This window comes from Doryrhamphus excisus, linkage group LG11, assembly GCF_037039965.1.
Source record: "Doryrhamphus excisus strain RoL-2023G ecotype Guam linkage group LG11, RoL_Dexc_Guam_v1.1, whole genome shotgun sequence".
In the NCBI taxonomy this organism is placed as follows: Eukaryota; Metazoa; Chordata; class Actinopteri; order Syngnathiformes; family Syngnathidae; genus Doryrhamphus; species Doryrhamphus excisus.
The window spans coordinates 5,016,491-5,028,593 of NC_136367.1; the positions used below are offsets into that span (position 1 = coordinate 5,016,491).

General features: G+C 40.7%; 1 protein-coding gene across 1 annotated transcript; it reads right to left on the minus strand.

Annotated features, from left to right (window-relative positions):
* Window positions 1–4,756: 4,756 nt before the first annotated feature.
* On the minus strand, window positions 4,757–11,490 carry slc35f6 (solute carrier family 35 member F6). The gene is made up of 6 exons (XM_058091695.2): window positions 11,291–11,490; window positions 8,644–8,716; window positions 7,546–7,717; window positions 6,710–6,925; window positions 6,495–6,605; window positions 4,757–5,813 (listed from the first exon to the last, which is right to left on the minus strand). The coding sequence occupies exons 1-6, from the start codon at window positions 11,365–11,367 to the stop codon at window positions 5,326–5,328; spliced, it is 1,137 nt and encodes a 378-aa protein (XP_057947678.1). The 5' UTR covers window positions 11,368–11,490; the 3' UTR covers window positions 4,757–5,325.
* Between the last annotated feature and the right edge of the window lie 613 nt (window positions 11,491–12,103).

The window sequence follows — 12,103 nt, forward strand, 5'->3', positions numbered from 1 at the left end:
ATGAATCGTTGCTGTGGTCTTGGGGTCATTTTGGCTGGTCGGACACTCCTGGGAAGGTTCACCACTGTTCCATGCAGTCTCTGTTTACGGATAATGGCTCTCACTGTGGTTTGCTGGAGTCCCAAAGCTTTAGAAACGGCTTTATAACCTTTTCCAGACTGAGAGATCTCAATTGCTTTCTTTGTGGTGGGAGGGAATTACTTTTTCACACAGTGGGTAGGTTTGGATTCTTTTCAGCCTTAATCATAAAAAGTTTCATTAAAAAAAAGAATTTTGTGTTGTCAGTGACTAATGTTTAAATTTGTTTGACGATCTGAAACATTAAAGTGTGACAAACATGCAAACACTATTTCTTCTATGACACTTGATGATTACAAAACATCCATATGAAATTGAATAGGGAATGGTTCATTTTGGGTGCAAAGGAGTAAGTATTGCTTTTCATGCTGGAATCCAGCTGGATATTTCACCTTTATTTCCCTTCTTTCTAACCCTGGTCTCTGCGGAGCTGTTAGATGAGCTCAGATTACTGCTCCAGCCAAACGTTCCCGTCTACTTAAATAAGTAGGCTTAAGTTTGTCTTAAGCAACACAAAAGGTGACATATTCTTATTGGATTGTGGTCAAAATCCAGTTTATCTTCTTTAAACTTCATTTTTCCAGCTAATGTGATCAATAACGACAATGTTGCATCCAAGCGCAGTGAAAATTAAAATGTCCAAACATTTGTGCATCACATGCATGGACACTGTGGCTGACGTTCACATGCATGGAGCCTATTGTTGTGGCCTGATTGCTCGCTGTATGTTTTTCAGGAAGTCTTATCGGGTAGAGGAAAAACTGAATGAGGGGCTCGCACCGCGGCTCTTGCAGGATCAGAGGCTGGACAAAATCAAATGAGTTCCATTATTACACTGAGAATTATTGCTCCCCTCTGTACGACTCCTGCTCCAGCCAAGATTACTATTTCTGGCAATGTTTGCCTTAGGAAGGAACTTTCGCAGATTTAATGGGACCTGGGCCATTGTGCACAGCCTTCTGTATGGCACGCTGCCATCATCTGCACACACACAGAGAACCGAAGGATACTGAGGTCCATTCAAAACAAGGCTGTCCTATTTTTGACAGTGACCCTGAATGCATCTGATGCATGTCACCTCTCTCAGGTTGACTTGAACTCAAATGATCTTCAAAATGGCATTGTGTTGTTGAGGTTAAAGGTCCGAGGAGGCCTCGTGACTGCGTGCGGGCGTCAATAAAACTTATACAGGAACCTGCAAAGATCTCTGCTCCGTGATCTCATTTTAGCTTCTCATAAAAAGTACCGAGGCTGTGCTATAAATGTCAGAATAAGTAGAATGCAATTCAAACAAAGAGAATCTTGTGAAAATGTGTTATGTAATTATTATCTTTATGGCGCGGAATAATAGCATTGTGAAGTTGAATGTTGGTTTAAACTGTTTTTTCAAGTATGTTCATGTTAGCATGCTAATACCTAGCATGATAGCGGTAAGTATTTCTATACGTGTCGACCCATGAAAATAGCAATTAAAAAATGGCAAAAAAATGTTAGTATGCTAATATCAGCATGGTAGAAATGCCAACATGCTAACGTTAGCATGCTAACAGGAAGGCTAACTGTCCCAAATAAGCGCTCTGACCATATTTTATGTGGAGTTACATGCACAAATGCTAAAAATGATCCTATGTTAAATAATCCTTTACAAAAAATCAGTTCTTCCATATCCGCTTTCTAACAATTCCTAAAAATTTTCATCCAAATCCATTCAGAACTTTGCAAGTTATTTTGAACACAAACAACAAGATAGCACAAGATGCCTCGATTCCGCAGAATGATATAATATGGCACAAACGGACTAGTTTGTTATGCATTATACAAAAACCTAGCAATATTTTGGCTAACATTTTTGTCAAAAACCAAAACCGGGGCATTTGCAAACCAAGGTTTCATTGTATTTTTATTTTTTTCCTATAGTTCAATTCAAAAATATATCTTACAGTCAGTGGGTTCATTACCAGGATGAAATATCTAAAGAATATATTACTTAACCTTCAAGCGTATAAGAAGAAAATGTGAAAAATTGTCAATTGTTCAATATTGTATCCTATGGTTTGAATTTTAAATCAGTAAATGAACCACGAAACATGCAAACTTATTAATCGTGCGAGTTGACAAAACACAGCAGTTGAGTGTCATGGCCCTTCAGGGTGAACACCACCAAGGAGAGCTTCTTTTGGTGGCTATTAAGCCATTAAGTGGTCATTAGCTGGACGTTGGAGCGGTGCAGACTAATCACACCCACTCTGACCTGCCCTCTGCCGTAAACAAGCCAAGGGGTGCTGTAATGGATGCTTTCAAATATGATGGGGATGGGGTGCATTTGAGCAAAGCCATCCGTTTACATTGAAACAGATTTAAAGTCCCCCCCAGTGCCTCCGTGTGCAAAATGTACACAAGGTTAAATCACACATGCTGGGAGCTAAATAAGCAAGGAGACTCATGGAAAAAGTCACAATAACAAAATCATAGACTCACAGCTTCTATCTATAACAATATTCAATTTATTCTATATATCTGTTTCAATATTTTCGTGTAAATGAACGGAATTTTATGGTGTAGTGAATGGCGAAAAAACTGTTACATTTGTTCACTTCCTGCCTAATATAATTAGTTTTTTTCAATTTAATTATTATTACTTTTTTAATGTTGTGATGTATGTTTAAAAATTGTTTTTATTTAATTTTTTCATTTTATACATTTTTATTTATTTATGTATTTATTTTTTGGTCACGTACCAAAGTACGAGGCGATAACATTTGCAATAAAAGTGACATTCATTAATTATTATTGGATTAGAATGCTCTCTCTTCCCTTCACTAATGAATGATACTGATGATGAACAGAACAGATTGAATCTCACATAATGAAGGTGTGTTCAAGGATCGCCCAACATAATGCAATGTTACCTGTATTATTGTATAAATGAAGAAAAAAAAAAGACACATTTTCCCCATTTTGAGTTATACACAATGCCCATCCCTATAAATAATTATGGTGGACCAGCCTGGATGAAAAACATGCTGGATTTTAGATAAATATCCATCATTTATCTATTTATCTATCATCTGTTTAAGTCGTTCACAGACTTGTTTCATGCTGAGGCTTTGTCCCATGGGAGGACATGTCTCCCTGGGACAATTCCAGCAAAAAAACAGCTACTGGATGGAAGCCTGTTTGTACAATGTCCCAAGAGCTCCTTGGGTTTATTTACTTTTGTATTTTAATACCGAATATTCCTATCCAGCAGGCCATAAAAGTAAATTCCCTCATCAATGTGATTCACATGCTTTGTACAAATTCTCCATACTGTATAGTATTTATTTGTGATGATAATCTCAGCACCTGATTTAGCACCCGGTGCTAACTTTGACACGTGCACTGTGACTAACACTTGGAATTATTACTTTTCTGTGCAGTTATTCAGTTATATGACCTGGATAAATGTGAACAGAATGAAACGCTCACCTACCACCAAGATCCAGACAGCAGAGATGGACTTCATGTTGTTGAGGTAGCAGTGCCATCTGGCGGCCATCCAAAGAACTGCAAAGAACATACACTTAATAAAAGTTACTTACCTCTGTGTGCGTGGACGGGTCACGGTAGTCCACTTCTGCACGAAGGTCTACCTTCCCTTGGGGTTGAGTATGTCAGGTCATAGTGGGAGTTCTGGAGTGACTTGGGGTGGGGGTATTTTACTCCATGGATTGGATTGGGGGGTCCTTTGCGAGATCTGGGCTCACTGCTTACAATTAACTTTTTGTTTTTTTTAAGTTGAGTTTATATAGATGTAATTTATGGGAAATTAGTCATTCATTCATTCATTTTCTACCGCTTTTCCTCACGAGGGTAGCGGGGGGTGCTGGAGCCTATCCCAGCTGTCTTCGGGCGAGAGGCGGGGTACACCCTGGACTGGTGGCCAGCCAATCACAGGGCACATATAGACAAACAACCATTCACACTCACATTCATACCTATGGACAATTTGGAGTGGCCAATTAACCTCGCATGTTTTTGGAATGTGGGAGGAAACCGGAGAAACCCGGAGAACATGCAAACTCCACACAGAGATGGCCGAGGGTGGAATTGAACCCTGGTCTCCTAGCTGTGAGGTCTGCGCGCTAACCACTCAACCGCCGTGCCGCCCTCTGGGAAATTAGTTTATCTAAATTTGATTGGAATAAATATAAAAGTCATATTATTTAGGAAGAAATTTGAAATATTTGTGTAAAAATAGGACTAGTGTTCATACAAATACACGTTTCACGAAGCTGATGTGCTGTTTCTTCTTGAAATACCTATAACCTCTTAGCATATCTACGTGTGATGGCCATTTTTCACCGTGTGGCCCTCAAGTGTGAACACCTTTACGGCTTTGTACACTATATATATATGACATAAATCATTGTGTCATTGTGACTAATTAACACATTATTCCTGCATCCTGTTTGAGGGTCATGTGCGCAAATCCTAAGGGATTCTTTTGGTTTAACCTTTGACCTCCACTAAAGCATTACAACTGTCCTTGGGGAGGATGTTGGGCTGACTCAGGATGTGAACGGCCAGCAGGTGTCAGCTGCTGCTGCTGCTGTCGGCAGTGCAGAAATTGGAGCCATTTTTGGCTTGTTAAGAAAGGTACTTAATTGTATGCATACAACATTTGTCCACCATGACATGATTTACAGCGTCGGATTTAATGACAGTTCCCTTTTTTTTCAATTATAGCAAAGTGAAATGAAATAGACACTCGGTTTGTACAGCTTGTGCAAATCCCTTATTGTTAGTGACAGACTCTTTCCATAACACAAATCATTTCCCCCATTAAAAAAAACACTTAGTGCCTCTTCCAGTCATGGAAGTGAAATTATATTTTGTGAACTCTTTGGCACGAACTCACTGCTTGGTCAGCATCATTAAAAAAAAATCCTACAAATAATAATAACAATAAAAAAATGCATTTTAACAAATTAAAAGTTATTTTGAAAAACAGCAAGGAAGTGAGCGACCAGTAAAATCCCCATAAAAAATCCCATTGATCTTTAAAATGAATGTCTGACTAGTAGGTTTCATGTTCTTTGGGAGAACATGCATTGAAATAAGTCAGGATACTCGGCTAAAAAGTCCAAAAAAAAGGAACACCTCTTTTGTATGTTTCTAAAAGGCAATGGGATGCTAAAAATGTATTATGTAAAAAGGTACAGTGTTTTTGACTTGGGGATGTTGTGTGTGCAAAGTGTACCGAATTCAGCTCTCGTCAGGTGCCTGCACCGAACCGTCTCCGAGCAGTCTCTCCCTTTCTCCTGCGCCGCTCTCCTCCTCTCCGCCCGCCAGCCCAGCGCAGCAAGGTATTCTGGCCAGCAGAGGGCGATGCAGTCCATTGTAGAGTGCGGTGCCCACCAGCAGAACCAAGAAGCCCAGAACCTGCAGGCCGTGGAACTGCTCCCATCCCAGCGCCAGGCTCACCACCCATATGACCAGCGTACGCAGGCTGTCCAGCACCATGCGTGTGGTCGCGCTGATCTCCTTGGTGACGCTGATGCCGGCGAAGTTGAAGAATGCGATGCTGACGGTGTTGCCCAGCAAGGCCAACAAGATGAGCGGCCGGTGACCGATTTGACAGAAGGCGTCGAGCGCATCCTCTAAAACCTGTCGGGGGTTATCGCTGAATTCGCCCACGTAGATAAAATACATGGGGATGAGCAGCAGCGACAGAACGATGAAACCGAAGAAACCTGGACAAAGAAAATGGCATATAATCCACCTATTAGCGATTCTACGTATCTCTTGCTGAATCAAAACAGAGGCTGGAGTCTATCCTAAACATGGAAACAGATCCAACAATACCATGCATTTCTATTGTGTTTATCCTGCTTAGGTTCACCAGCAGCTGGAGACGATCCCTAGTGAATCAAGTAACAAATTACATATTTTGGAACACATAAGGTGCATCGTCTATTTGTTCAAAAAATAGTGCAGAAAATACGCAAACTCTTGATGTGCCATATATATATATAGTATATCACTATATTGACAGTTACTATGGTACACATAATGTCAGTGTATGGTCATATCACCTCGTACTTCGGTACGGGACAATAAATTACAAAATTAAAAAAAATAAAAAATAAAAAAAAAAACCTTAAACTGTATTATGGAAAGCAGGAAGTGAACAAATCTAACAGGAGGCTGGAGTCTATCCTAAACATGGAAACAGATCCAACAATACCATGCATTTCTATTGTGTTTATCCTGCTTAGGTTCACCAGCAGCTGGAGACGATCCCTAGCGAATCAAGTAACAAATTACATATTTTGGAACACATAAGGTGCATCGTCTATTTGTTCAAAAAATAGTATGGAAAATACGCAAACTCTTACTATTTCACGCATGGAAATTTGACAAATCTGCTTTACCCTCAATTCCAACAGCCCGCAGAGGATGGACATCATGTCTGTAGACAAACTTCTCCTCCAGGACCATCTGTACAGAGACAATGACCTGAGCCAGGATGATCAGAAGGTCTCCTAAAAATGACAGAAGAGAAGAACCGTGGTCCAAATTTTTTGTTGGGTGTGGAACTCTCTCAAACTTAATACCGGATGCGAATTCCGAGCATCATCTGCCTCACCTGTGATGACATCACTGAGTTTGTGACTGTCATCTTTGTGTCCACTGAGGAAGTCGGCCAGCCCCACTATCACCAGGCCCAGAATGGTCGTGAGGATCCCCAGCCACTGACTGGCTATGAGGCGTCGCCCCAGAAACGCCACAGAAAGTAGACCTGTGAAGATGATGACAGCTCCGCGAAGCATCTGGAAGCTGGAGGCGCTGGTCATGCTGAGAGCTAAACATTCAGACAAGGATAGGATAGGATGTGATGCTGAAGGACGCAGTTGAACTCCTGCTTACAAGCACTAAGTACTTGGAAATAGATGAGAGTTTAAGAGTAGATGAAAATGATGTGCTATATATATATATATATATATCACTATATTGACACTTACTATAAGATAAGATAAGCCTTTATTCGTCCCTCAGTGGGGAAATTTGCATTGCACAGCAGCAAGAGTACAGAATCAGTTAAGCAGTACAAAATACACAATATAGAAAAATAAACAATATAAACAACCCAAGTATTAACAAAATCAACAGTACACATAATGTCATTGTATGGTCATATCAAATAACAAAAAATTACAAAATTAAAAAATATATATATATTAATAATAAAAAAACCCTTAAACTGTATTATGGAAAGCAGGAAGTGAACAAATGTAAGAGTTACTGATTGTAAAAGTACCAGATGGAGGGGTAGGATTTAATAAGCTTTGCTTCTTCCTTCTCCTTTTGGACATGTGGAACTGTGAACTGATTATGGGATGCATTCAATTGTAATCTGATGCTTGTTCAAATGAAATCAAACCATTACCATTAAAAAACAGGTATTCTAAAAGGATGACTTACCGATATACATAGTTGAGGTGGCCAACATGTCACACATAGCGGGGGGGAAGAAGAGGAAAGGGTTGAAGTTCTGGCCTGCGTTCATCTGGGGCTCGGGACTGCGACGGTCGTGGCAGAGTAGGATGTAGAAGACAGCCAAACAACTGAACTCGCCCAGAAACATCCCCACTGCCTGGGTGGGAAACACAAACATTAACATTAGGAAACTCATTCCTACTCATATTCCACAATCACTAACCATGGTTAGACTCATTAATTATTCCAGAATAAACAAATCCATTTTGGAGTACCCGTACTAATAGGACATTTTGTGATAAAATTACCCACGCAGTAACATGACAACACGTGCACCATATTGTATGCTAACTGGAAAATATACAGAGGCAACATTTTAGCAGAACGAAAACCCACGGTGAAGCAACATTTAGCCACTTGTGGCCCCCCACCTGTGGAACAGCCTGCCGAAGAGCCTCAGGACTGCAAAGACTGTTGATATTTTTAAAAGAAGATTAAAGACACACCTTTCTAATCAGGTTTTTAACTAATATTTTTAACTCTTCTTTCTTTTTAGTCTTATTTTATGCTTTTAGTCTTTAGCTTTTAACTCCAGTGTTTCCTCAGAGGGGGTCCTCCACTGTCCTTGGGTCCCTTCAACCCTTTGATGTGGGGGTCCGCCCGTCTGTGGGAGTCGGGGGGCCCGGGTGCTGGTGCCCCGATGTCACGGCCTGCGGCTCCTCCCAGTGTGGACGGCCCCAAAGGTGGCGTTTCCTTGATCGTCAGTGCTATGCCATGTCTCCCTACTGTGTGTGTGTGATTGTGTGTGGGTGGGTGTGTGTGTGTGTCCAGTATGGAGGGTGGGAGGGAGAGGCTTTCGTTGTAATTGTTTTCTTTTTAATTGTGGTAATTGTTTTTAATTCTGTAACACACTTTGTGTTGCATGTCCTTGCAGGAAAAGTGCTCTACAAATAAAGTTGATTTGATTTTTTGATTTGATTAATTTTCAGTGTTAACTGAAAAACACACTAATAGATTCAATTTTTCAGCAGGTTGTGTGTCAGTATAGAATATATATATTACTAAGACAAGGCAACACATTACCTGGACAAACGGGTGAGAGAATGCATGATCAGGGTCGCTATTGCAGCCCGGTGCTCGGAAAGTGTCTGCCCATCTGTTGGTCACAAAAAAAAACATTATTTACATCACAATTACAATGAAAAACAACTCAAATTTTAGATTTGAAAGAAGCAGAGCTCACTTCTATATAAGTATGACGCCACCTGACCTGATTCCTTTAAAGTGTCGCTTTCAGATTATTGTTCAGTCTCAAGTTACGCAATACTTTGACACATAGGGTATAAATATGACATTATTATATCGCATTCTAGAGAATGAGGACAAATCCTTGCCAAAATACGCAGGAGTTGCTTTTGAATGACCACTGCACAGGCTCTATTGTCAGCTAATGTGGTTAATGCCATGGTGCAACAAATCCACACAAAGTTTCATAGTCAGGCCATAAGAGGAAGCATGGCCCATTACCATGGCAAGACAAGGGAACGTAGGCGTAAAATGTGACGACGCAGCACTTCCCTCAAGCTCAGCTCCTCACGGCACTTCAGAACCAAGCCTTTGTTGCACCGCTTCAGTAAAATCCGACCAAGCAAGGTGCAACGAACCCTGCACGACTGTATCTAATCATGTGACGGTAGTGAAACTTTAGCTGTTAGTAGCAATATCTGTCTGTCTGCAACATGACCTGCTTGTAAACGTCTGCACGGCATCGACCAGCGTGAGTCAGGCGGTACAACGCTGACATCACACATTGTTGGGGAAGTAAAGAAAAACAGAGACAATCTTGCGTCTTTGAATTTCTTATACAGTACTTAATATAGTTCCTTTCATTCATTCATTCATTCATTTTCTACCGCTTATCCTCACGGGGGTCGCGGGGGGTGCTGGAGCCTATCCCAGCTGTCTTCGGGTGAGAGCGGGGTATACCCTGGACTGGTGGCCAGCCAATCACAGGGCACATATAGACAAACAACCATTCACACTCACATTCATACCTATGGACAATTTGGAGTGGCCAATTAACCTAGCATGTTTTTGGAATGTGGGAGGAAACCGGAGTACCCGGAGAAAACCCACGCATGCACGGGGAGAACATGCAAACTCCACACAGAGATGACCGAGGGTGGAAATGAACTCCAATGAACTGCTTTGCTCAGACACAATGCAGAATGGGAAACTTCAAAACTCATATTGGTACTTCTTTGTATATTTTTAGGTACACCTTTGGAATGGTAAGTTACTGCGTGATGAGTTTAGTGCTTTTTGCGAGCATAAACATGGCTAAATAAACTAATAGACATAGACATGTTGTTTTCTATAATAGACATGTTTTTGGAATGTGGGAGTAAACCGGAGTACCCGGAGAAAACCCACGCATGCACGGGGAAGAACATGCAAACTCCACACAGAGATGGCCGAGGGTGGAATTGAACTCATGTCTCGTAGCTGTGAGGCCTGCGCACTAACCGCTCATCCACCGTGCAGCCTTATTGTTATTAATTATTACGAGCTGGAGCCTATCCCAGCTGTCTTAGGGCCGAGAGGTGGGGTACACCCTGGACTGGTGGCCAGCCAATCACAGGGCACATATAGACAAACAACCATTCACACTCACATTCATACCTATGGACTATTGTAGTAGTATTGGAGTCGCCAATTAACCTAGCATGTTTTTGGAATGTGGGAGCATGCACGGGGAGAACATGCAAACTTCACACAGAGATGGCAGAGGGTGGAATTGAACCCTGGTCTCGTAGCAGTGAGGTCTACGCGCTAACCACTAGACCGCCGTGCAGCCCTTAATATAGTTCCTGATTAAGAAATTCAATTTACACTTAGTCTTGATGGCAGTATGTCAAAGAAAAGGAAAGCTATTACCATGTTTGGAAAGGGGCGGTCCAAGCCGCTAAACCGTATCCTTGAACATTTGGAAACATCTATCCCTGTGATATTTTATTCCCGTTCCCGTTCCATTTCATCTTTTCTGTAATTGCACCGTGGGAGTGATTACGGTGTGTTCACGTTTGCCATTTTGGTTATGGTTAAAACGGATAAGAGTCTGTTTGAGATATGTGATTAAATCAGGGTTGAGTTCATTCATTTATTGCCGTTTCAGCTCATTTTCACTACTAAGATTCTAGCTGGGTGTGTCAATGAATTTGCTTTTTTTCATTCGCATTGATATGAAATGTTAAGTTAGTTGTTAAAAAACGATTAAACGATAATGCCTGTCAGTCATTGCATGTACTCGTGACCTAACATGTTGATCATGTTATGAACACCCCATGCTGGTCATTATACTGATATTTCACCAGGAAAACTCCAGTCAATGTGGTTTAATTTTCAGATAAAGATGTTTGAATAGTGTTTCCCTTCCGGCAGCAGTCTTAACATTATCTTACTTGTCGATACACGCACATGAGATTGATTTATTAGCAACTTTATAGTCGCTCATTTGTTAGCAGCTAGCATTGCATGCTAGCAGTAGTTACGTGTAAATACGACGAATGTACAAACGTAATAAAGTAAACCCAATCACTAAACTTGGTCTTAGGGCGATGTAGGACAATGTCTTAAACGAAATGCAGTATTTTATGTGGTAAACAAACACACAGTCCCTATACAGTTAGTTTTTGGCTAGCAAAACGGCGTCAAAATAAAGTATACTTACTTCGCCGACAACGTATTGATTGAGCCAGTTGTCAGCATAAGCCCGGCCAGGAACAGCTGGTATTTTGTCCACGCCATGCTGGAAATCTGAACGGGACAAACAAAACCGGGACGAGAGACCACCGTGAAGTCTCCACTCTCCGTAAGATTCCAGCAGACTGTGAACGCCACATGATGACACACTCACGAGTCAGGTGACCGCAGCAACAACAACACGCCCCATTCAGGGCGCATCGGAATTCAGCAATTTGAATACACATCGAAAGGATAGTTAATTACCATACAATGAGTGTGATAAAATACGATTAAAATGTTTGTATACTTAAGTTAAATACCATTTATATCACATTGTAGAATACCTCGTTGATATTAGTTTCAACCATTGTGTGCAGTAGCTATAGCCACACGTTTGCGTTTCCTATAAAATATACCAGCATAAAATATTTTCTAGAATTAATATTCAAAACCCTGTAAACACCAATGGCAACAATATCAGTTAATTTCCGTCTGGACGTCTGTGTAAATACGAAACTCATTTTTACACAGAAACGTGAATCTACCAAAATAGACTGGCAAACAGCAGATGGAGACAAAGACCACATGCAATATACTGTATATAGTGTTATTTAAGTGTTTGTTTATATGTATTTATTTTTACAATTTCTACTTGTAGTAACATTTTAAGTAATTTAAGTAGTTTGTTTCAAAAGTATATGAAGATGTGTGACACAGTCTATTTTGAGCAAATATAATGCAAAGTAAGCACTTTAAAACCCAGAGTTTGTCAGACATTTCCAGTTCTTTTCTTGTTTCA

Bases quoted from the DNA above. Each gene is read 5' to 3' on its own strand.
- slc35f6 (XM_058091695.2), bottom strand. From the start codon at position 11,367: ATGGCGTGGACAAAATACCAGCTGTTCCTGGCCGGGCTTATGCTGACA. The intron at 6,926-7,545 runs GTAAGTCATCCT...CTGAATGTTTAG, and splicing joins CACCTCAACTATGTATATCG to CTCTCAGCATGACCAGCGCC. The intron at 6,606-6,709 runs GTGAGGCAGATG...TGTCATTTTTAG, and splicing joins ACTCAGTGATGTCATCACAG to GAGACCTTCTGATCATCCTG.